The sequence below is a fragment of the Rattus norvegicus genome, chromosome 4 (genome assembly GCF_036323735.1).
Source record: "Rattus norvegicus strain BN/NHsdMcwi chromosome 4, GRCr8, whole genome shotgun sequence".
In the NCBI taxonomy this organism is placed as follows: Eukaryota; Metazoa; Chordata; class Mammalia; order Rodentia; family Muridae; genus Rattus; species Rattus norvegicus.
The window spans coordinates 67,100,732-67,127,048 of NC_086022.1; the positions used below are offsets into that span (position 1 = coordinate 67,100,732).

General features: G+C 42.1%; 1 protein-coding gene across 3 annotated transcripts in view; it reads left to right on the forward strand.

Annotated features, from left to right (window-relative positions):
- The first annotated feature begins 20,556 nt into the window (after nt 1-20,556).
- Akr1d1 (aldo-keto reductase family 1, member D1) overlaps nt 20,557-26,317 on the forward strand; it is a 33,256-nt gene continuing 27,495 nt past the window's right edge. Inside the window, exons 1-2 of one of the 3 annotated variants that reach the window (XM_039106993.2) lie at nt 20,557-20,715; nt 23,033-23,197. In XM_039106993.2, coding sequence (XP_038962921.1) covers nt 20,623-20,715; nt 23,033-23,197 — 258 coding nt within the window. In that variant the 5' untranslated portion in view covers nt 20,557-20,622. Of the gene's footprint in view, nt 20,716-22,769; nt 22,927-23,032; nt 23,198-26,317 lie in introns of those variants that run through there. The other 2 variants (NM_138884.2, XM_006236285.3) reach the window with 2 other exon arrangements.

The following is a 26,317-nucleotide window of genomic DNA, read 5'->3' on the forward strand; positions in this document are numbered from 1 at the left end:
GGCGCAGAGGCAGAGGCAGAGGCGCAGAGGCAGAGGCAGAGGCGCAGAGGCAGAGGCAGAGGCAGAGGCAGAGGCAGAGGCAGAGGCAGAGGCAGAGGCAGAGGCAGAGGCAGAGGCAGAGGCAGAGGCAGAGGCAGAGGCAGAGGCAGAGGCAGAGGCAGAGGCAGAGGCAGGTCTATCTCTGAGTTCAAGCCTAGCTTGATCTACAGAAAGAGTTCCGGGATAGCCAGAGCTACACAGAGAAACCCTATCTTGAAATACACCCTCTCCCCTACAAAATAGTATTACACTGATCCATGAAAGATAGTTATTAACAACCATGCTGATTAAACCAATTAAAAGTTCTAAGTCATTGTTTATGGCCAGACAAAGAGTAGGAATATGCCCCTGAAAGTCTCTTAGTACCCAAGTTCAGAGGTATAAAATTGTAAAAGTCAAAACCACCAAAGATACATCAAAGTTAGATGATGGACCTAATGACCACTTTGGTCAGAGTAACCTTGAACCTTGTTCACTCCTGGCAGAGCATACTAATTAGATTAGATGTAACCTATTGATTATTTTGTTCATTACATCTGGATCATAGCCAAGGCCATGAAAATATTAAATGGGTTGTTAAGGCAGATATTAACTGTTGGAGGTTGGGGAATAGAGGGCTAAGAACTAACTAGGCAAACACAAAATGGAGTCACAATGGTATCACCTTAGTCATTTCAGTATGTTTTTCATATGCAATTTACTCTGAAATCACAACCCTAAAATATTCTATTAATAATAATACATACATACGATAGGAGAAGGATGGAAGAACATTTGGGAAGAGGAAGGAACTAGTGAACGGAGAGACAAGAAAAGGTAATAGGAGGTATATATAAAGAGTCAAGGGACATTATGTGTGTATTCAATGTCATAATAAAGCACATAATTTCATATAGTCAATATGTTAATTACAAAGAAAAAGTCTGAGTACTTGATTCTTGTAGCTACTTAAGTGTATGACTTAAAATTAACCACCAATAACAGATGATGGGAGCCCTCGTTGCAATTCCTTTAATGTGGCATTAATAGAAAAGATTACTCCATTATATTGTATTATAAATGGTCACATCTTGTTGGAGGTCACAGAGAAGTTGGGTCTAAAAATAAAGTTTCACTGCCACCATTTTAGACCCAAGCATATTTGTGTCAAGCATCCTCTAAGCCCTCTTTTCTGAGGATAGCATGGTCCTCCTCCCAACTCTGTCACAGGAAGGAAGAAACAGATTGTCTCAGTCAGGGTTTCTATTCCTGCACACACATCATGACCAAGAAGCAAGTTGGGGAGGAAAGGGTTTATTCAGCTTACACCTCCATGTTGCTGCTCATCACCAAAGGAAGTCAGGGCTGGAACTCAAGCAGGTCAGGAAGCAGGAGCTGATGCAGAGGCCATGGAGGGGTATTTCTTACTGGCTTGCTTCCCCTGGTTTGCTCGGCTTGCTTTCTTATAGAACCCAAAACTACCAGTCCAGGGATGGCACCACCCACACTGTGCTGAGTCCTCCCCCTTGATCACTAGTTGAGAAAATGCTTTACAGCTGGGTCTCGTGGTGGCATTTCCTCAACTGAGGCTCCTTTTTCTGTGATAACTCCAGCTTGAGTTAAGTTGACACACAAAGCCAGTCAGTACAATTGACCCCTTGTCAATCTGACACACAACCACATCACTATTAAACCTCAACCCTTACTTTATTATTCATCCCCAAGGTCTAAATAACTTTAAGAGTCCCACAGTCTTTACATTTTAAAATTTCAATCCCATTAAATATCCAATCTCTTTTAAAATTCAAAGTCTTTTTTTCAATTCAAAGTCTCTTACCTGTGGGCTCCACTAAAATACTTTCTTCCTTCAAGAGGGAAAAAATATCAGGGCACGGTCACAATCAAAAGCAAAATCAAACTCTAACATTCCATCCAGTGTCTGGGATCCACCCACAATCGTCTAGGCTCCTCCAAGGGCTTGGGTCACTTCTCCAGCTCTACTGTTTGTAGCATACACCTTTTCTTCTAGGTTCCAGTTGCCTGTTCTCCACTGCTGCTGCTGTTCTTGGTGATCATCTCATGGTACTGGCATCCCCAAAACACTTCTGCTGCAACTAGGCTTCACCAATAGCTTCTCAAAGTCTCTCTTCATGGTGCCAAGCCTCAACTCCTTTGCATGACCCTTTCAGTCCTAGGCCATCAATTGCAACTGAGGCTGTACCTTCACTAATGGCCTTCCACAGCCTCTCACAATGCTCAACTTCAGCTGCTCTTTATGACCCCTTCATGCCTTCAAACCAGTTCTACCTGGGTGACTCTTACACATTACCAAGTCCAGCCACAGCGTGAGGTACAACCTTAGTTATCTCTGGAACACAACTCTCAAAAAATGCTTCCCAGAAGAATTCACCTCAAAGATGCTGGTCTCTTCTTAATCATCACTAATTTCTTAGCTCCAGTTGACCAGCATCAATAGTCCCAGTAATGCAAAGGTTTTACATTAGTAGTTCTGGTATCTTGTTAATCACAGTTGATTCTTCAGCCTCAGCTAACCAAAACCACAGAATCATCACCATCAAAATAGCAACAACTCTGATAAGAGTCTTTAATCTTCCCTCTGAAATTTCAGAAGCCAGACCACCATCTTCTGCACTGTTGTCAACATTATCTTCCAAGCTCCTACAGAACATCCCACAGAGCTCTTCACACCCCAATGGCACTTCTAGCTCAAAGTTTCAAAGTTCTTCCACAGTCCTGCCTAAAACATTGTCAGGTTGTCACAGGAGTACACCACTCCCAGTACCAATTTGTCTTAGTCAGGGCTTCTATTCCTGCACACACATCATGACCAAGAGGCAAGTTGGGGAGGAAAGGGTTTATTCAGCTTACACTTCCACATTGCTGTTCATCACCAAAGGAAGTCAGGACTGGAACTCCAGCAGGTCAGGAAGCAGGAGCTGATGCAGAGGCCATGGAGGCATGTTTCTTACTGGCTTGCGTCCCCTGATTTGCTCAGATTGCTCTCTTAGAGAACCCAAGACTACCAGCCCAGGAACGGCACCACCCACAATGGGCTGGGTCTTCCCCCTTGATCACTAGTTGAGAAAATGCTTTACAGCTGTGTCTCATGGAGACATTTCCTCAAGGGAGGCTCCTCTCTCTGTCTTAACTCCAGCTTGAGTCAAGTTGACACACAAAACCAGCCAGGACACAGATCAATAGTGAAAATATTGTGCTCTTAAAAGTCTGATAGAGCAAAATACAAGGAACTTTTGAAACAAACCTAGAACTCTCTGCAGTCCAGGTTTGCCCTGGACTGAGGAAATTCTCCTCCTGCCTATTTCTCCGATGGTTGCTTGATATAAATTAGTAGAGAGCCTGACACAGAAGGTCTGGGTATTATTGCCAACCTCACTTTTAATGAACAATTTAGACAAGTTCTGGTATCTTGACCAAGAGAAAAGACAGTTACCCATGCTATGTGTGGTGACTGATGCCTGTAACCCCAGCAATTAAGCCATGGGAACTTAACTAGGCTGGAGAAATATAAAAATCACCCCTACTGGGGTCTTAGTTTCTGTTTCCAAAATCTTCTGAGATTCCCTGTATAGATCTTATATGACTCAGAGATAGGGGTATTCTGTGTGTCCCTTCCTTGACAGTAACATGGCCCAAAATGAAGGCTTATGTGGGAACACATTCTCTGAGTCTGGTACCTTTCCAATGACTCAACATGGAAAAAGCATCTCTATTTAGCACTTTTTAAAAAACTAAATTGCCTTTAATTTTTGGCAGAGATCATCAAGCCTCACAAAGATCATTTTTTTTTCTTAATATCTAGAACAAACCCAAAGCAAGCCAAGCCTCTTAATAGTCTTTCAGTTTTCAGTACTCTCTAAGTATTATGTAAATATTTTTGTTGCCAAACAAAAAGGAAGTCAGAGCCAGAGGGGAGCTTCACAAATTGGAATTTAAGTTAACCTTCTCACATTGATTATATGTAAAAAAAAAAAAAAAAAAAAAAAGCCTACTGGTATAAATACGTATCAAAAACTTGTAGGCTTTTCTGCTTAAGAGAAGCATATCTAACTTTTTGCCTGTTTCTGTGTCTATGGGTTTTGTTTGGTTTGGTTTAATTTTGGTTTGCTTTTTGAGGCAGGTTTGCTGTATAACCCTGACTAGCTCTGTACTTCTGAAGTTACTCAAGATGACCTTGAATCTATGGCAAACCTTCCAACCTTAGCTTCCCCACATGATAGGATTCCACTCAACCCCCATGAACTTTAGATTTAAATATTGACTTTAACCAGAATACATTATAATATACTTTATGCAGCAAAGAAAGAGCCTGGATGTATTGCTTATCTTTGATTTCCAGATCCCTGTCCATCACATCACAAATCTATTATCTCTTCCTCTGCCCGAGGATGACCTGTAACCTGTATGTACCTTTGATTAGTCTCTATTTACAATCTTGGTTAATCTCAGTAGGGCTGAGTTGGCCTAATGTTTAATCTCTGAAATGACCTGGTCATGACATTGACCCTCTACTAAGTAAAGGTAAACAATGTTATGTAACCACAGGTCTGTCAATTGTTTTATGGTAGTACATACCAATTTGTCTGTCAGGATAGATTAATAGTAATAACTATGTTATGATTTGCCAATACTTTGGGTGGAACTTGGAAGAACTAAGGCTGGATCTATGGCTACACTAAAATGTGCTCATGTGACTGACCAGCCCACTCTAAGAAAGGCAGTGCAAGCTTTGGGCTTCTTGGTACCAAGATATGCACACATATCAGCCAGTGTATGTGTACAATAACCTGAAGAAGTGTATCTGGCACATCCAGATGGTGGGAGGTGAGGGGGTCTACACCAGAGATTTCTAGAGCATAATAATTCATATCTGCCTCCCAATGCTACTATATTCCTTAACTGTAATAATGTGATTCCAGGAGTTCAAGTTGGGTCCTTCGAGTTCTTTAATTAAACAAAAATTTAAATAATTGATCATTTATACTTCACACTAAACTGAAGCTAAGGAGCTGTGATTCATTAAGCCACACTGGTCCCTGGCACACAAGTTTTCAAGTTACTTCTGAAGACAGTTGCCCACAATTGCACTTCTAGTTATATGACACAAGAAAAGAAAATACTGGTACAATCGATATTTTCTAATAAGTTTTTTAATAACTCTTTATTTTTAGGGTGAATCCAAACTTTTTCTTGTCAGACAGCTATCAAAAGTTTCGAAGGCTTTGTGTCAGAATTCTTCATTACTCTTTTTCAATCCTCAGGGGAGAAAAGATGCAATAATAATAAAGGAATTCTGAACATTCTGTGTTTTAGAGACCCTATAAACTCTATACCCTTAGTCTAAGTAGGGTATCCCAGTAAGTCTTGTGATACGGCTCCCTCCAATTCCACTATCTGTAGCAGCAACGCCCCACCACAACACACCCTCCCATTCTAACCCCAGACTATGCCAGCAACATATTCTGAGGACAAAGAACTTAGAACATGTTATCAAACAGGTACAAGTGGGTCTTCCAAAGTAGCCATGGAGGCAACCTCTCAACAACCTGAAACCTGGAGTTTGTCTCCTGGAAGAAAGAACGAAGGGCAAACTGCCTTTAGTGTTGATTACTCAGACCTTATCGGTTACTGTAAGTAAATAGTTGATGTTATTGTGGTGTATTTTGCTTTTGAGAAGGAGTTTGACTGTTTAGTCCAAGCTAAGCTTAAACTTAGGGTGATCCCATCCTTCAGGATCCCCAGCACTTGATTTCAGGTGTGCACCAACAGTTGAAGACAACAGGTGATTTCTCAATTGCAGCCCTGGTAAGTATATAGCACTAGACATAGGGCTCCCATGCTGTTTTAATAGAACACCACCATCAAATGAAGACACTCCATCACTTTCATAGAATGAGAAAAACCCCTAAGATCTTTCCTTATCTGGAGACAGACACATCGCGTAAAGACAGAATTACCAAAGATTGTATCCTCTGCTATTTTTTCTCTAATAATAATAGTCGCTGCTCCTGCATCTTCAGATTTCTAGAAAAAATATTTAAATATCCAATTACTGTCTTGTGCATGGAAATGCAAAATAGACCTCTATCTCAAATTCCCCCACAAATCACTCAAATTCCCCATTTATAAGAAGCTCTACCGTCTCCATCATAGTTTATCATGGAGCCTGATATACCCAATTACAGGAAGCTTCTGTAACAAAGCTCATTGGTTCCCTGTATGTTCTTAATGGCTGTTGGCTATAGCACTGACAAATTACTGACTAAATGGGATTCGAAGGCCATCTAAAACCTGACATAGAACACAGAGATAGATCAGTAGGTAAAAGCACTTATTGTGCAAACCTGATGATCCAGGTTCAGTTCCCAGAACCCATAAGTCAGAGGGAGATAACTGACTCCACAAAGTTGTCTTTTGATCTCCACATGTACACACACATGCTCCTCCTCTGATAATAACAATTCCGTTAATTCCTGACATAAGGTATATCCTAAAACTGTTCATTATAATTTTGATTGTTAGGATTGTTGCTACTAGCTACCAAATAAATTAACTTTTGTCTCTGACCTCATCAAAAGTAAAGATTTTTCTATTATTCCATCAGTGGAGGAAGAACATCTAGTTGGCATTGTGTATACAATATACACAAAGGTCTCAATGGATTGTTAGTTAAGACCTGTTTCAAGTTGTCATTTTTTTGTGAGACTAGAAGTATGCAAGTAAACTATCAGCAGAATCCCACTCCCTCAGAGAATTTTATGGAAGAGTCTCAGTGAGAGTCTTAGTTTCATTGCTGTTACTGTGATGAAATAACCTAACAATAACATAAGAGAGAAAGGACTTATTTTAGCTTATAGTTCTAGGTCACACTCATCTCAAGGAAGTCAAGGCAAGAACTTAAAATAGATGGTCACATCACATTCAAAATCAAGATCAGAGAGAAACGAATGCATGCATGCTTACTTGCTTGTGCTCAGCATAATTTTTCTGCTCTTGTACAGTTTAGAACCCCTGCCTAAGAAGTGATACAGCACATGGTGGGGTGGATCTTCTCAGATCAATTAACTTAATTAAGACAATTTCCCACAGATGTACCCATAGGCCCACTGTGATGGTTTGCATATGCTTGGCCCAGGGAGTGGCACTATTAGGAGGGGTGACTTGTTGGAGGAAGTGTGTTATTGTGGGGGTGGACTTGGAGACCCTCCTCCTAGCTGCCTGGGGATGCTCAATCTGTTCCTGGCTTCCTTTGGGTGAAGACATAGAACTCAGCTTCTCCTGCACCATGCCTGCCTGGATGCTGCCATATTCCTGCCTTGATGATAATGGACTGAACCTCTGAACCTGTAAGCCAGCCCCAATTAAATGTTATCCTGTATAAAACTTACACTGGTCATGGTGTTTGTTCACAGCAATAAAATCCTAAGACAGAAGTTGGTACCAGGGACTGCGGTATAGCTGTGATAGGCCTGACCATGCTTTCATTTGGAAGAATGTGGATTTGGGGACTTTGGATTTGGAAAGCAGTGGAATGCTTTAAATAGAGCTTAATGGGCTATCTTAGTAGGAATGTGGAAGTCTTTGTTACTGAGAGTGATTTGAATTGTGCAGACTTGGCCCAAGAGGTTTCACAGGAGAAGAATTTCAGTATGTGCTGTAAAGACTGTTTTTGTGGTATTTTGGTGAAGAATGTGGTTGCTTTTTGCCCTTGTCTGAAGAGTCGGCCTGAGGCTAAGGTGAAAAGACTCAGATTAATTAAATTGACAAAGGAAGTCTCAGAAACTCCCATCATAGATTTTATTTTCTGGTTAAGTCTCATGAAGAGCAGTTTAATGAAAAAAGGGAAGTTGAAAAAGGAAAACAATAGAATATATGGTTTGAGTAGTAAAGGGATACCTGGAAGTGAAATGGAGCTGAATCCTGTGTTCAAGAATATTAAATTGAATTAATCTAGTTTATATATTCTTGAACTCATGTTTTCTGAGTTCTTTCCCACGGCCTTAATGTTTTGCTGAGAAACATTAGACACACTCTTGCTTCCTGGATTTGTGCTATTTCTAATTATCATAGATTCATTGACCTTTTTCATTGACCTTGGTAGGAAGAACATTCTCTGGAACTATTGGAAGCTATGCTCTTAAAACCCTCCATTATTGATGTTAATATTATAGTTAGAGTTAAGTATGACTGGGTTCATTAAGAGGTCAGGACAATGGAAAATCCCCAACCAGCTGCAGAAGACTAACAAAAATCTGGCGGTCAGGATGTCTAATGATATGACAAACTTGTTACCTTTCTGAGAAACCAACATCCTGTTGACGTCAGTCTGACCACAGGATCCAGTGTCCTTGGCTTATGTAGATGTTTCCCACTTCCCCCTTCCCTCTGTTACCCCTGCTATGGTATAAATTCAGCCTTGGGAAAAAATAAAATTTGTCGCCTTGATCAGACTTTTGTCGTGGCATCCTTCTTCAAGTCTCTTGTCCTCCATTCTCTCCTAGGTGGTCCCCAACCTACACTGACTACCCTGCAGGTTGGGGCATGGAACATGAAAATTGTGTACATTATTATGCAAACAAGCCTTATGCCTAAAGCAACCATCAGCACTTGTGGAGATCATGTCCCACTGGCTCTGCTCCAGGGGTGGGAACTGTGTCACACTGTCCCTTCCTCAGACATGCTAGACTTGGCACATGTACACACACACACACACACTCTCTCTCTCTCTCTCTCTCTCTCTCTCTCTCTCTCTCTCACAGGGGGGGACACCCCATTTTGTCTTTGCAGCTGTTATGCTTGCTGTCCATTCTCAAATTCTTTGACTTTGCAAACTCCTTACTCTAGTGTCTGTCGTGTAATCTTTCTCCCTCAGGCTCTGTTTTCTCATGTTCCAAGGACAATGGATTGAAGCCCACTCTAACCCAGTATAATCTTAGCTAATTGTATATGTAAAGACTCTATTTACAAATAAGTCATATTCTCTAGTTTGAAGTAGACACCAACAATCCAGTACATACCACCATATAAGATTGTTTGGAAAATTAGAGGACATAGAACATACACAAGTTTGTTACTATTGTTTCTATTGAGAATTTGAAGCTGAGAGAGTATAATTCATAAGCAATTCTTTTATTGAATGTAAATAAAACTTATTGCAGGTAATTAAATCAGTGAATGGTACCTGAACACCACAATATGTTTTTTTTTTAAGTACACCAAGTGATTCTTCTATGTAGCTAGGGTTAACTGCCAACTAACAGGCCTCATGTGTTGTGCCAAGGAATTACTCTCATTAAGAAAATGTTTGTGTGGCTACTCACCCACGAATGAGCGAGAGCCTAAGTAAGAAGGTTTACTGAAGCATCGCTCCTATTTCCACCTGTATGGCAGATACCTCTCCACTGGAGGCAAAACAGACCCCTCCTGAAGCCTCACCTTCACCCTCTCCAGAAGATTCAGTCAGTAAGCAGACAAGAGGCTGAGAGCTCATAGCCCACCAGGCACTGTCATCAAATAAAGGCTAAGAGCTTGCAGCTTCCCAAAGACTATTTACAGGTTGAGAATACAACATGAGGACACAGGCACTACACTGAGAGCTCTGAGAGCCCTGTCCCTTAAGGAAGGACAGATAACACTGGCAAGGTCATTTCCACTAGCTAATCGTCCTACCAGCAGTGTTTGGGTCAGTCTCCCTCTTTTTGGCTGAGCTGCTGTGGCGAGAGCCCCTGCTTCTGACATTTGTCACACTCTATCTGATATATATGCTCCTGCTATAGCTGTTTCCAGCTTCTCAGGAGACCTTACCAGACAGAAGTGGAAAAGCTGAGCATTAATACAGAGTTATTCAGGACCACCTCCTCCAGCAAGATTCATAACAACTTCCAGAACAGAGGCAATAATGGACTTCAGTAAAATAATTAGGAAATGCTAAAGTTGCACTGTTTATTGCTTTTGTATTTAATATAATTTAGTTATATGTTTACATAATTAACATTTTGTTATTTGGCCCGGTTCTTGGTTTTCTAAGTCAGGGTTTTTTTTTCTTGGCATTTTGGCTAAGATCACATTTTGAGACAGTACCTCATGTAGCCCAGGCTGGCCTTAAACTCTGGCTCCTCCTGTCTCTGGCCTTCTTTATACTGGAATTACAATAATGTGTCACCATACCCCACTACTTAGAATTTGTTTTTCAATAGTAACCATAATGCTTGTGTTTTAACATTGGGTTCACACATGTGAATATTTAACAACTGACTCTGATTACATTTGGCTTTTAGACTAATTTGAAAATGCTAGTATACAAGTCAGACATAGCAATAAGTGCTTTTAATCTCTGCACTTGAGAGACAAAGGCAGGCAGATTTCTGTGCGTTAGAGGCCATCCTGGTCTACATAGTGAATTACAGGACAGCCACGGTTTTATACCAAGACCCTGTCTTGAAAACCACAAGAACAAAAACAAACAACAAAACCCTAAAACAAAACATAAAAAAGAAAGAAAAAAGGAAAAAGAAAGAAAACAGAAAATATCAGAATATCAGTATACAAAAAATAATTTCACCCATTTCTGACAAGAAAGGCAAAATGATATTTAAATGCAAATAAACAAGTAATAAATTAAGAAAAATGTAAGTAATGTGAAGAGTCTATGTAGGTAGAATGGGGTTGGTATACTGTACCCTCACTCTTCTGCTAAATGCAGCTCTAAACCCTGAAAATGCATAGCAAAGCAACTGAAGACTGGAAGTCCAAAATGCAACCTGGGGTCCCTTGCTTTATCTCAGCTAATCAGATATTGAGTCCAAGGGTACAGATCATCCCAGGAGGAGACCTTTGAGTTCGACTCAATGAGGTCAGGCTCACAATACTGAAAGTCTAAGTCCCTCAAGCTTCCCCACACACCATTACCCTGTACAGCATCTCCCATGGTTGATGTTGTAGCAGCCAGAGGTAAGAGGAACCATCAAGAATCCAAGATGTAGAAAGGTCATCCATCTTTGCAGTGGAGCTGTGGTTCCGTGAGGATGGATTAAACCTCTGCAGCCTTTATTCTCACTAGTCTCTCATCCCACCACCCTGGATGCTGTACAGAAGTACATAGCAGAACAGGGGAACCAGGGAAGATGGAAAATTCAAACGAGTATTTTACAAAGTAGGAAGTAGGGATGGAGAGATGGCTCAGCTGGAGAGATGGCTCAGCAGTTAACAGTGCATGCTGTGTTAAGTCAAAATCATATAAACAATTTAAACGGGCCCGTAATGAGAATTTTGGGTTCTTTTAAAACCCAATTATGTTATATGTTATATATTTTTGTTTTAATCATATGTGAGATATGGGACTACTTCAGATTGTCCACAGCAGCTGACTACGATTTGTCCAATGCACTTGCAGGAGTGTGATTCAGCCAGTTGAAGATAGTTTACATTAGGCTTTTTTTTTAAATTTATTTTTCTTGGATATTTTATGTATTTACATTTTAAATGTTATCCCCTTTCCCCTCTCCCCCTGCTTCTATGAGGATGCTCCCATTCCCACCCACCCACTCCAACTTCAACACCTTGGCATTACCCTACACTGGGGAAACAAGCCTTCACAGGACGAAGGGCTTTTCTTCCCATTGATGCTAGACAATGCCATCCTCTGCCACATATGTGGGTGGAGTCATGGGTCCCTCCATGTGTACTCATTGGTTGGTGGTTTAGTCCCTGGAAACTCTGGTGGGGTCTGGTTGGTTGATATTGTTGTTCTTGCTATGGTGTTGCAAACCCCTTCAGCTCTTTCAGTCTTTTCTCTAACTACTCCATTGGGGTCCCCTAGTTCAGTCTAGTGGTTAGCTGCAGCCATCCTCATCTGTATCAGTAGGACTCTGGCAGAGCTTCTGAGGAGACACCGATATCTGGCTCCTGTCAGCAAGCACTTTTTGGCATCAGCAATAGTGACACTTGTAATTCTGGGGTCTATTGAGAATATATAAAATGCCAGGGCCTCAGGAGACTGCGGTGGGTACTGCTATTCCTGCTGCTGTCCCTGCTGCTGCTGGTTCCTGTTTCTGCTTTTGCTGTTTGCTGAATTAATGGTTGCTGACTGCCATTTTCTGTTTGCTGTTTTTACTGTTACTGGTTGGAAATATCCTGATGGTGAAAATTGCATTTGCCCCAAGGAACTAGATCCCTCTAATCAGTAGGAAATAGTCTAAAGAGATCTATGCCACCTTTCCTCTCTTTCTTTCTCACCTATCTAGTGTTGAGAGGTTGGAATTGATTGGGGTAGAGAAGGGTAGTAGATACAAGAACCCAATGAAGTAGTCAAAAAGTATCGTTACATAGACCTATAACACCTAAGGAAATAGAAGAATTAAAAGTCTCTCATAAAAAAAAAAAAAAAACAAACCCCAGAGCCAGATGGTCTTAGTTCAGAATTTACTGGACTCTCAAAGAAGGGCAAATGACAATACTCCTCAAATTATTGCACAAATTAGAAACAGAAGGAACATTCTCAAATTCATTTTATGGGGCCAATGTCACCTTGATACTCAAACCATACAAGGATTCAACAAAGAAGGAGAATTACAGACCAAATTTCCTTATGAACATAGATTAAAAAAATACTTAGTAAAATACTTGCAAACCAAATCCAAGATCACATCAAAAATATTATTCACTATGGCTGAGTAGACTTCATTCCAGAGATACAGGATGGTTCAGCACATAAAAATCAGTCAATAATTCCCACCATGTAAACAAACTAATAGAAACACACACACACACACACACACACACACACACACACACACACACTCTTCTCACTGGATACCAAAAAATAAAAAAAAACAAAAAAACAAAAAAACCTTTGACAAAATCCAAATCCTTTTATGATAAAAGTTTTGGAGAGAGTAGAAATATACCTCAATATAATAAAGGCAGTTTACAGCAAGCCTGTAGCCAACATCAAAGTATATATTCAATATAATACTTAAACTTCTAGTTAAATCAACAAGACAATTAGAAGAGATGAAGGGTATACAAATTGGAGTTGCTATTGGTAAATGATAGGATAGTGTACATAAACAACCCCAAAAATTCTAGCAGGGAACTCCTACAGTTGATACACTCCTTCAGCTAAGTGGCTGGATAAAAATTAAATAAAAAATATATCAATAGCCTTTCTACATGCAAATGACAAGTGGACTTAAAAAGAAATCAGGAAAAGAATACCCAACACAACAGCCACAAATAATATAAAATATATTGAAATAAATCTAACCAAACAAGTACACAACTTGTATAATAAAAACTTCAAATCTTTGAAGAAACAAATCAAAGAAGATATCAGAGGATGGAAAGATCTCCCATGCTCACAGATGTGTAGGATGGACATAGTACAAATGGCCATCCTACCAAAAGCAATCCCCACTAAAATTCCAATACAGTTCTACACAGACCTTGAAAAGATAACACTCAACTTCATATGGAAAAATCAAAACACTCAGGATAGCTAAAACTATCCTTAACATTAAAACACCTTATCGAGGTGTCCTTATCACTGATTTCAAGCTGTACTACAGATCTATAGCAATAAAACCCAGGTAGTATTGGCAGAAAACAGACACATTGATCAGTGGGATCAAAGAACCAGGCATGTATCGACACACCTATGGACACCTGATTTTGATTAACAAGTCAGAAATACACACTCAAAATGAGAAAACATCTTCAATAAATGCTGCTGGTCTAACTGGATGTCTGATGTAGAAGAATGAAGAAAGGTTCATATTTATCATCCTGCACAAAGCTCAAATCCAGGTGGATTAAAGACCTTAATATAAAACCAGAAACATTGTATCTGACAGAAGGGGGATAGCCTTGAACATATTTGGCAGAAGAGACAACTTCTTGAATGGAACATCTATAGCACAGGCACACAGATCAACAATTAATAAATGGGACTTCATGAAACTGAAATGCTTCTGTAAGGCAAAGGACACCACCAGTAGAACAAAATAACAGCCTACAGAATAGAAAAAGATTTTCACCAACTCCACATCCAGCAGAGGGCTAATATCCAATATATATTTTAAAAAGCTCAAGAAACTAGATATCAAGAAAACAATCCAATTAAATAATGTGGTACAGCATCAGAATGGCTAAGACAAAAACTCAATGGACAGCACATGCTGGCAAGGATGTGGAATGCTTCTCCATTGTTGGTGGGAGTGCAAACTTGTACAACCACTCTGGAAATCCATTTAGCAGTTTCTCAGAAAACTGGAAATAGTTCTACCTGAAGACTCAGCTATACCACTCCTTAGCATATACCCAAAAGATGCTCCATCATCCCACAAGGACACTGCTCAACTATGTTCATAGCAGCTTTATTTGTAATAGCCAGAAACTGGGAACGACCTAGATGTCCCTCAGCCAAAGAAAGGATTAAGAAGATGTGTTACATTTATACAATGGAGTATTAATCAGCTGTTTAAAATACGACATGATACTTGCAGGCAAATGGATGGAATTAGAAAAAAAAAAAAAAGTCACCCTGAGTGAGGTAACCCAGCCCCAGAGAGACAAACACGATATGTACTCACTTATAAGTGAATGTTAACTCTTGAATTCCCGACCCTCAGGGCAGTCGACCAGAGTCTGGGGTCCACTTAGGAAAGAATGGGGGACAAGAGACGGAAAGAACGGACAGCAAGTCAAGAAGTCTGATCAAGCTGACAATTTTTAATTTTTCTCAGGCAGAAGATATACTGGTAGAAGCAAAATGTGGGGAGGGGTTAGGTAACCACAAAAGAATGGGCCTGGCTCGATGACCAGGATATTGGCTGCATAAATTGGCCTAGCAGGGGGAACAGTAGGGTGGGTTGCTTAGTGACCTGACCACCAGTGCCTAACCACTGGTACTCAGTGACCTGACAACCAGATTTATTCTCTCTATTGAATTCAAGCAGAACTGTAAGTGCAGGCTTAGATATGGCTGTTTTGATCTAACATAAGGCTATTGCTTTTGTTCTAACATAAGGCTAGAACACAATTGCTTTCTAACATGAAGGCTGCTTCCACCATCTTGAGGCAGCTCCCAACATTGAATCAATGATACTCATGCCTCAAACCACAGACCCAGAAAAAATAAGTAAAAAGGAGAGCTCTAAGGGGATGCATGGATCTCCCTGGGAAGGGGAAATAGAGTAAATTTTGTGAATGGACTAAGGGTGCATGGGGATGGGAACAGAAGAGATCAGGCAGGGGAAGGAGAAAGGATTGGAATTGAAGGGCATTTGGTTTGGGAGTGAGGGATGGTGGGGGGATGTGGAAACCTAGTCCAGTAAAAATTCTTGGGGTTCTATGAGGGTAACCCTACTGAAAACTTCTAGCGAGGTAGGATTTGGAGCCTGAACCAGCCATCCTTTGTAATCAGGTGTCTCTGTTAGAGTTTTACTGCTGTGAACAGACACCATGACCAAGGCAAATCTTATAAAGACAACATTTAATTGGGGCTGGCTTACAGGTTCAGAGGTTCAGTCCAGTATCATCAAGGCAGGAGCATGGCAGCATCCAGGCAGGCATGGTGCAGGTGAAGTTAGGATGAGGGTCTTAAGCCCATACCCACAGTGACATACCTATTCCAACAAGGCCACACCTCCTAATAGTGCCACTCCCTGGGCCAAGCATGTACAAACCATCATATCAGGCAAGGCTTTTGAATATGGGAGTGGGACACCCACAAAATTTTAGGCCTATAATGTATTCCCCCTGCAATATGTATTGAGGCAATGGAGGCAAAGAACACATGAGAGTAGCTAACCAATGACAGGCCTAATTTAAGGCCCATGGCACAGAGGAAGCCAATTCCTGACATTGCCTGGATGACCAGGAACTAGAGGGTGCAAAGCCCAGAGACCCATGATAAAAACAACAGCAACAAAACCCAACAACAACAAAATGAATAAAATGATTCCAAATGATATTCTTACATATTCATAGATTGGTGCCTAGCCCAACAGTCATCAAGGAGGCTACTGCCCATAGCTGATAGGATCAGATGCAGAGAGCCATGGGGAAGCATTAGGGGGGAAGGGGGGGAAATTGGAGATTTCCATCAGGCTCCTCCCCTTGAAGTTCCAGAAACCCCATGGAAGAGGGCGAGGAAGAAATGTAGGAGCCAGAGTGGTGGAGGCTAGCAGGCGAACAAGTCCCACAGACTTAACTAACCAGGGCTCTCGGGGGCTCACAGGGGCTCACAGGGGCTCTCAGGGGCTCACAGGGGCTCACAGGGGCTCACAGGGGCTCACAGGGGCTCACAGGGGCTCACAGAGACAGAAATGAAAATCGTGAAGCTTGCATGAGTCTGTGGTAGGTCCTCTGCGTATATGTGATGGTTGGTAGCTTGGTGTTTGTGTGGGACTCTTAACAGTGGGAGTAAGAATGTTTGTCTCTTTCATCTTCTCTTGGGACCCATTTACTGCTACTGTGTTGACTCAGCCAGTCCTGCTATGAGGGTTTGTGCCTAGTCTTATTGTGTCTTGTTATGCTATGTTCAGTACATGTTTCTGGGAGGTCTGCCTGTTCTGTTTTGAGTGAAAACAGAGGAGGCATGGATCTTGGAACTGTCCAGGAAGGGGATGGGAGGAGTGGAGGGAGAGGAAACTGCAGTCAGGATATATTGCAAACAATAACAAACACACAAAAGAGTGCACACGGCTCTTGCAAAGAATTAGAATTTGCTTCCCAGCTCCCACATCAGATAGCTATAACTGCCTTTAACTCTAGCTCCAAGGAATCTGATGACCTCCCCTGGCTTCTATGGACATCCACACCTGTCTCTGTCTCTGTCTCCGTGTCTGTCCGTCTGTCTATCTCTCTGTCTCTCTATCTCTCTGTCTCCCTGTCTCTCTGTCTCTGTCTCTCTCTCTAACACACACACACACACACACACACACACACACATAACTAAAACAAATCTTAAAGGAAAAGAAAATACTAGAAAGTAACAAGGAAGGTTATTTATGACTTGAAGTAATGGAGGACATAGGAATCTGACTCTCAGCACAATGAAGGCTTTGAGAAGTCACTAGCAGATGGACCACTGCCTCAGACTGGGTATCAGGCCATTTGTATGAAGGATGGATTGAAAGATTAATCAGGGGTTGAGAACTGAGCAGACAGGACACCATAGTGCAGAAGCCGGTGGGATTTTGTAATCTATAGTATACAACAGGACTCAGAACTAATCCTGCAACTTAATTTTCAAAGAGTCCTCAATATAATCTAAGTCCATGTTGAAGAACGTGAACAAGGAGAATCCAATACTCAAATGTAAAGAGTAGAGAAACCAATGCAAAGAGGCCCCAGATGTTATACTCATTGGTGTTATGTTCAGAGCAATGACAGCAAAAGACTCTAACCTCCTCACAGCCAGAATGAATGTAGGAAGCTATAAAGAGGGACAAGAACATACACCATCCAGTGAGTAATGCATATAAAATTTCTTCAAAGAAATTAAACATTTATCCTAATTATATTTTCAAGTGTATTTATTGGGCTGGAGAAAGGGCTCAGCAGGTAAGAGCACTGACTACTCTTCTAGAAGTCCTGAGTTCAATTCCCAGCACCCACATGGTGGCTCACATAACTTGTCCCATGGGATCCAGTGCCTGTACATCCAGACATAACACTTACACCCATAGAAATAAATCTCCCTTGAAAATGTATTAATTCTTTTGTGTGCTGTGGGTGTACGTGTGTAGGGAGTGTGTGTGTGTGTGTGTGTGTGTGTGTGTTTGTGTGTGTGTGTGTGTATGCACATTAATGTGTGGGTGCGTTCAGGCAGGGCAGGGAGTACATGTGTATGTGTACACAAGTGGAGGCCAGAGATGAGCTTCAGATATCCTTCAGCAGCAGCCATCTACCTTCCTTTTTGAGGCAACTTTAACTTCTACCTGGGTTTTGACAACTGGGCTCTGCATCCTCTGTTCCCAGTTAACAAATGCATACCACCACTCCCATGTTTCTTTTCTTTTCTAGCTAGGATCAAACTCCAGTCTTTCATGCTTGCACAGTTAAGCAGGTTGTCAAGTGAGCTATCTCCCCATCCCCAACTTGGATTTTAGTAATAAGAAAGCACAATAATTAAAATAAAAGGCTCACTGTAGAAGCTGGAGAGATGGCTCAGTGGAGATCTTCCAGAGGATCTGAGCTACACTCCCAGCACCCACACAGTGGCTCATGATGGTCTGCAACTCCAGTTCCAGGGAATCCAGTGCACTCTCTTGGCCTCCTCAAATACTGTGTGAACAAACATACATGTAAACAAATCACCTACATGTATATAAAAAGTTAAAACAGCTCACTGAAGAAGAAAAATTTGTAAGCCCAACAAATAGTGTCAAGCATCCCAGTGCATATGTTATAGAAGCCCGTGGAGGGAAGACAGAGGAAGATGAGAAAGATAACTGGCAAAGACTTCACACATCAAGAAGCCCCTCAAATTCCAGGAAAATCAGCACAAAGGGATCCAAGACACAGCACAAACAGATTTGTCAAAACCCAGAGAGGGAAGTGTCAACAAATACAGGAGATAGTCTATAAAAGCAATTCCATTTTTCTCCAGAGAAGGTGGACTTCCATCTAGTTTCCAATAAAGTCATTGTTTCCATTGGGATCAGATGGGAGGCTACCTGTGCTCCACTCGGAGAATTTGTTTGCCTGGTTTGTCTAGTATAGGAAAACTTAGGCTGCAGCCTGGCTGTCACTGGTTGCTTTCAACCAGGTTTGTAGGGAGAACCTATAGGATTAGAAAAGTTGCAGTTTTGGCCAGAAAAGGAGTGCAATTAACCTTGCTGCCAAACAGAGTGTGGTTGCTAAAGAGCCTGGCACTAGGAAAAGAAGGACACTTTGAGGGCCTCCTGGGATTCCACCGGACCACAGCCACAGCAGGCTTAGAAGATAGAGAAGTTTGTCTCACCTCAGATGTGAAAAGAGAAGCCGGGGACTCTCTGCAAAAGAGATAGCCCATGGGAATAACAGCCACATAAAACGCAAGAGTTATGGAGTCACCAACACGTTAGCTTTTTAAAAAAATGGTCTGAGAAGCAGCAGGGGCCAGGGTTGGAGTCACTTCAAGGAGTCCCTGAGGCTGTAAATGAATCTGCCGGAGTAGAGCAGAAGCTGCCAGGCAGACCTTGTGGACTTAGGAATGACGTGGGCATGGAATGACAAGGAAAGCTGTGAGCAGTCAGTTCAGTGAAACCATCGAGGCCACAGTAGTGGTGGATCTGCCTAAGCCTCCATATCACCGCGCATGACAGACACGGAGCTACAAGACTGAGTGTACGCCTTGCTGCGGGTAACTGTTGCTTCGGCCTCTTTGTGATTGGCCTGTTTTTCTCTTGGGATGGGACTGTTGATTCTGTCCTGGGACTTTTTGGAGGTAGAGTCTAGTCAAAGTAAGTCTGGTCTTTGTAGTTTGACCGCCTTGCAGGAGTATGCTATGTGCTCCCACCAACTATGCTGCCACAGGCCCAGAGTAGGGTCTGTGACCTGGGCTCAAGACCTCTAAACCCCTGACTGAGACAAATAAAGCTTTCTTCTTTAACAGCTGATTAATCTCCGATATTTCGTTACAGAGGGCTGATTACACAGCTCTCTTAGTCACTTTGTAGCCACCCCAGGCATCTGATTAATTGATGTAATATTGATTTTCTTTTCTTTTTCTTTCTTTCTTTGTTCTGGTTTCTCTGTGTAGCCCTGGCTGTCCTGGAACTTGCTCTATAAACCAGACTGGCCTCGAACTTAGAGATCTGCCTGCCTCTGCCTTCCAAGTGCTTGGGGTTAAAAGCATGCCACACCACAAGTAGGGACTCTTCCAATACCGAAGTGTTCGAATTCAAGTAGATCTTATTTATCATGACTTCAAAGCAAGAGATCAACGACTCTGGTCATTCAAATGCCACAGAGGAACTGTACAATGATTACTTTTAAGTGAAAAGACAAAAGTGTGATATATGCGTGTAGGCGCAGTTTCAGGCATCTATTGTGGACCTTGGAAAGAGAAAAATGGACTACTATATTTGGAAATGGTGTTTGGGAAGGAATTTAGGTTCAATGAAGGCATGAAAGCTATGGCCTCATGATTCTTAGAGATCCAGACTTGGTGCCTCACACCCAAAGTGAGCTAATTTCTTTATCATTTAAGGAAGTTTAGGGTAAATACATTATTTGCCAACAAATCCCCGCCCCCACAGACACCAGATAGATTGCTTTCCTTAAGCTGTTTTTCTTTGCAGAACACTAAGCATAACCAACAGGTTTACTAGCTTCAAGCCTCTGAGGATGTTCAAAAAAAAGAAAAAGAAAAAAAAAAGAAAGAAAATAAATGAAAAAAAACCCACTACCTAGAATTTTCAGGGAGATTGAGAAATCTGTTTGTTTATCATTTTTCCCCGCCCTGCTCCTCCTCCCAGTGCTCGGTTCTTTTATGCCATAGGCCCTGGGATACCTTTTCTATTTGTACTTCTGTCCTGTTCAGAATCACTACTTGAAGCTTCAGATCCCTTCTCTACAATGAACCTCAGCACTGCAAACCACCACATACCCCTAAATGATGGTAACAGCATTCCGATCATCGGGCTTGGAACCTACTCAGACCCTAGACCGGTACGTGTGTGTGTGTGTGTGTGTGTGTGTGTGTGTGTGTGTGTGTGTGTGTGTGTAGGAGGGCGGGTGGGGGGAAGGGCTGCCTAAATGGATTTTAAATCAAAGGTCGAATTCTCTCTGGTCACCTTTTAATGTTTTTATAGTTGCCAGAGTGAAGCAAGGGACTCGGAACTTGTGAGTTTATGATTTACAAATTACTTTTTTATTTAAGAATTTTTAGTTCAGTCTAGCAAGTGTCTAATGAATACCTGCCACGGGGGTATATCTAATTTGAGATTTTTCCATTGCGACATGATGTCATCATCCACAGAGTACATGCTTTAAAAGATTGAAAATAAAGTCACAACATTATCAGTCTGTGAGTTTGTGGAGCGATGCATTGATGGTTCTTTGTCCAGATGTGGTCTGTTGCCTGTAGGCTAGACTCACCTGTAAGCATGAGTCTATAAAAGCTTCCAATATGAAGAGAGTTGTCCTGCTATGTAGGCATTTAAATTCTAAGAGGAAACAGACTCATTAACTGTGGAGTCAGGGAAGGTGGAGTTTGGTTCTAGACCTCTGCCTAATATCTGAAAACAGTGAAAGGAGAAGAATCAAAATCACCACACAGAAAGGTTCCCACATGGTTGCTTCCTTGAGTTGCTTTGATTCTGTGGTGATGCTGCCCCTCAAGGTGGTGAGCCTGGTGGAAAAAAACAGGTGGGCATTGTCTGGGAAGCAGGCTCAAAGCGAGGGTGTCAGAGGAGCAGCGCTCTTTATGAAGTCCACGTGTGATCACACATGCTCCTGCTCCTTATCAATTACAAATTCCTCATTCCTTACCTTACACGCCAAGCCTTTATAGGTTAGCTGGCTTGTCAATCCAGCCCATCAACCACCACTCTCCCTACGTGGAGATCATGATGTAAGGCTGGAGAGAGGTACAGTGGGTACACAAGTGTTTGCTTCACAAATGTGAGGACCTGAATTCACACACACACACACACACACACACACACACACACACACACACACACACACTCAACATACTCATGCACGCACGTAAAAAGCCAGGCATGGTGGCATGTGCCTCTGATTCCAGTGCTATGGGGGCAGTGACAGGCGGGTTCCATTTCCTCATTGGCCAGCCAGTCTAGTCAAAACCAAGAACTCCAGATTCCCCTATTCTTTCATACGAGTCCCCAAGCTCCATCAACTGCTTGACTGCGCATGTCTGCATCTGTCTGAGCTAGGTGCTGAGTGGAGCCCTCAGAGGACAGCCATGCTAGATTCCTGTCTGCAAGCATAACAGAGAATCATTAATAGTGTCAGAGACTGGTGCTTGCCATGAGATGGGTCTCAAGTTGGGCCGGTTCTTTTTTAAAGATAGGGTCTCCCACTGAATCTAGAGCTCACCAGGTGCTGCGGTGGCTGACCAATGAGCTCTGTGAATCAATCTGCCTATCTCTGCTCCTCAAGCCAGCACTGGGGAGACAGTCACCCCTTTCATGTGTGGCTTTCATGTGGGGGCTGGGGATCCAAGTTCAGGCCCCCGTGTTACCATGCTATACAGTTTATCGATTGAGTCATCTTTCCAGTCCCCTCTAGTAAACTTTGAGGGATCAACTCAAAGGATACCTCTTCCCACTCACGACACCCTAACTTACACATGTTCACACACAGCCTCTTGTCCTGCTGACACTCTGTAATCTTTCTCCCTGGGCCTGAGAAGTTTATTAGAAAAGACCTGCTTGTTCAACTCTAGAGTCTCACATCAATGTCATGAATCTGATGCACGTTCACACGGTACTTACTAATGTAATGGAAAAGTTCGTGAGACAGATGTGTCCATCAGACAGTATGGAGTTATAAATGTACCTTTAAAAAATAATAGCTAAGTGTTCTAAACACTTAATGGTGTGCCCAGAACTCTGTACTGCATGCCTTTTCTAACATAACCCTCACAGTACAAAATCAATACCAGTTAAGCCCGCTGACAGGGAAAAGGAGATGGAACAATACATCACTCCAGGTTAGTGTGCCAAGGCCCAGGGCTGGAATGTGAACCCATATCATTCATGTCCAGACCTTGGGCTCTGCACACTGCTTTGGCAATACTGGTGAAATCACATTTCTGAAGCTCCAGTGCCAAGCCCAGAGAGCATAGATGGAATGCTGAATGAGGCAGTCCACCACAGTTTCTCTTACCTCTACGATCTTCCAATCATCAAAGTATGGCGTTGGGGACTGTTCTGTGAGCTATACATCAATGGATCATGGTATTTCCCTTTAAAACCCATTTCTGTCCTCCTCACATTTATCCCCCTTATCTCGTAAGGTACCCGGCAAGACCTTTATAGCAGTGAAGACAGCTATTGACGAGGGGTACCGGCATATTGATGGGGCCTACGTCTACCGAAATGAACATGAAGTTGGTGAGGCCATCAGAGAAAAGGTGGCAGAAGGGAAGGTAAAGAGGGAAGAGATTTTCTACTGTGGAAAGGTGAGTCATGCCTTACTATGTAGATACAGTGAATGGGGCATAGGATGAGGGCAGAGCTCAGTAAGATAGTCCTCACCTAGTGTGCACAAGGCCCCAGATATGATCTTAATCAAACACTGGCAAACAACAAAGGAAGGAAGGGGTTGGGGAAAGAGGAGGTGGTGGGCAAATTATCCTTTGGGATCCTTTAATTTGCTAAAAACAATATACCTGTGTATACACGTATATCAATTAAACACATATTGACATATGTGTTTAAGTAAACAGAAGGCCATGTGTAACTGAGTTCATGGAAGGGCTGGTGGCTTTGGCCCATAAACGTCTGCCTTCATTGCAGCTTTACCAACACCCAGGGGCAGTATGAGGTAGGGTGAGTGCACAGACTTTGTGGTAGATTTTTGTGGTAGTTTGGGTGAGAATAACCCCATAGGCTCATATCCTTGTATGCTTAGTACCCAGTCTGCCAACTCTTTGTAAGGATTGGGGGGGGGGGGTTTGAGGAGGGGTGTTCTTGTTGAAAGAGGTGTGTCACTAGGAGTAAACTTTGAGGTTTCGATACTCTCTGTGGAGCAGTAAGTAAAGCTCTCAGCTACTGCTTCAGTCCCATGCCTGTGTGCTCGCCACCATGATGATAATGGACTAAGCCTTTGAAACTGTAAGCAAGGTCCCAACTAAATGCTTTCGCTTACAGGAGTTGCTTTAGTCTCTGTGTCTCTTCATGGCAATAGAACAGTCACTAAGGCAGTTGCCCATGTTAGAACATGTTTCCCACAGCAAATAATACAAATAATACTTACAAAAATAGCTGTATGGCCCAGCTGTGAGGTACTTAGCATTTATGAACCTTGTTTTCCCTATGTAAGGTGGAAATGATAAAGTCAAGCACTTCCTAAGCTCGCGGATTAGTATTTGCAAAGCACTTGAACTGTACCTAGCACAAACTAATATTGTATGTCCTTGTTGAACAAAAGAACATTAAAGAGGGCCTATAATCCAGGCTACTCAGGAGGCCGAGGCAAAGGGATCACAGCTCAATGTTCTAGCTTGGGCGAGAAATGGAGTTAAGACAGACTAAGTAACTTAACAGGACGTTATCTCCAATGTTAGGAAGGGATTAGGCTGTAGCTCAATGGTAGAGAGTTTACCTGGCATGATTAGGCCCTGGGTTCAACCCACAGCATCACAGAAAGTAAAGGAAAAGGAAATCAAGATAGAAAACATACTTAGACGGAACGGCAGCGATAATGCCAATAGAGTCCATGGTGATAACGGACGCATAGTTTTCTCTTCTCTCTCCCCTTTATGTTTCTTTTCTTTTCTTTTTTTATCCTATGCTCCCTCTCCCTATTACTAGGGTTTGAACCCAGGACCTTGTGCATGCCAGGCAAGCACTGACTCACTAAGCTACATTCCAATCTTTTTAATAGTATGTGTAGATGTGTACATATGCATGTTCATGTATATATAGGTAGGTGGGTGAGTGTGTGTGTGTGTGTGTGTGTGTGTGTGTGTGTGTGTGACTGTGTAGGCCAGAAGCCAACCTCAGCTGTCATTCCTTCATAGCTATCCACCTTGTGTTTTTGAGACAGGGTCTCTTGCTGAGATCTGGTGGTCACTATTCAGGTTAGGCTAGTTAGCCAGCAAGACCTATCTCTTCCTTTCCAGCACTGTAATTGTGCATGTCCTACCCAGCCTGGCTCTTTTACATGAGGCCAGGAGATTAAACTGAGGTCCTCATACTTGTATGCCAAGCCCTTTACTGACTGAACTACCTCATCAGCCTCTTCCTCCCCCAGTTAATCCTTTTTTAAACTATAGTTTGAGACAGAGTCTTGCCAAGTTGTCAAATCTGGCCTAGAACTCTGTAGTCCAGGTAGGCCTTGAACTTTCCACCCTTCTGCCACAACCTCCCAAGCAGCTAATATCACAGATGTATGTCACTGTGTTGTAAATGTGGCTTTTATTCTCCTGTTTAATCGTCAAGTCTCCGAGGCTTCTTGCCTCAATCTGCTAACTTAGGCCTAGTCCTGGAAGTTTCTGGCCTCTATACAGCCTTACCTAGGTCTAACATGTTTTCAGCCTCTGAGACTTACCACTGAATAAGCTCACCCTTTCTAGTTATTTCTGAGCTCTGGCTGGCTGATTCAACTCAGCTATTTAGGCTCAAAATTCTCTCCAAGCAGACTGATTCAATGTGGCTTCTCTCAGCTTCTGAATCGCTCTGCTTGGTCTCATAATAACTTTGGCAATTTATTCTAATCTGGTTCCTTCTCATTCTCTGGGTCTGTCTGTCTTCACCTGGTCTACCTTGTTCTCTCTCTGCAGCCTGTTTCTGTAAAACTGTTCTGGTAAAACTACCTTGTCCTTTCTCTCTGCACTGCTCTTTTAAGTAGCTTCCCTTTTCTCTCTTGTGAGAGTTGGTCATACTCTCTCAAATCTTTTGCTGATTCACTTTGTCTCCCACGCAATTAGACATCACTTTCAAACACGTGTTACTTCTTTCTTCAAACCAACTTTACTTTCATTGTTTAGGATTAAAGTCATGTCTGTATTCCAGCCAGAGGGATTTAAAGTGTGTGTAAGGCTGAGTCCTACAACAACTAGGCTTTTCAGTAAATAACACAATCTTGGGATTCACAGAGTGATCAAATACCCTGCAATACTATGTCTGGTTTTTTTTTTCTTTGCTTTTGAGACAAGAAAAAAACTGGGAGAGTCTGGTTTTCCAATTTTATATCCTATGATAAATATATAAGGTCAACCCCCCCCCCCAAAATGCACCAAAAACTCTGGAGCAAAATTTATACTACAAGAAGATGTACTAATTTATCTGATTACCACTCTGTTTTCTGCACTGGCATGAAAACTTGACCTTACTCATCCACCATCCAACACTTTGAACTCAGAGTAAAGCCTTAGCAAGGATTGGCAAAATTGCCCTGGGGTGTGAGACCAAATGAGACTGCTGACCCATGGACTGTCATAGCCGTGTCAAGAGAGTCTTCCTACCCTCAAGTGTAAACATACTTCCGTGATGTGAAAGGAGCGGATGGCGTGTGTGTAAAGGTTTTACTATGTGAATGTGGAAGTAGTAGACAGTATTTCACTAGCCTTCTTGAT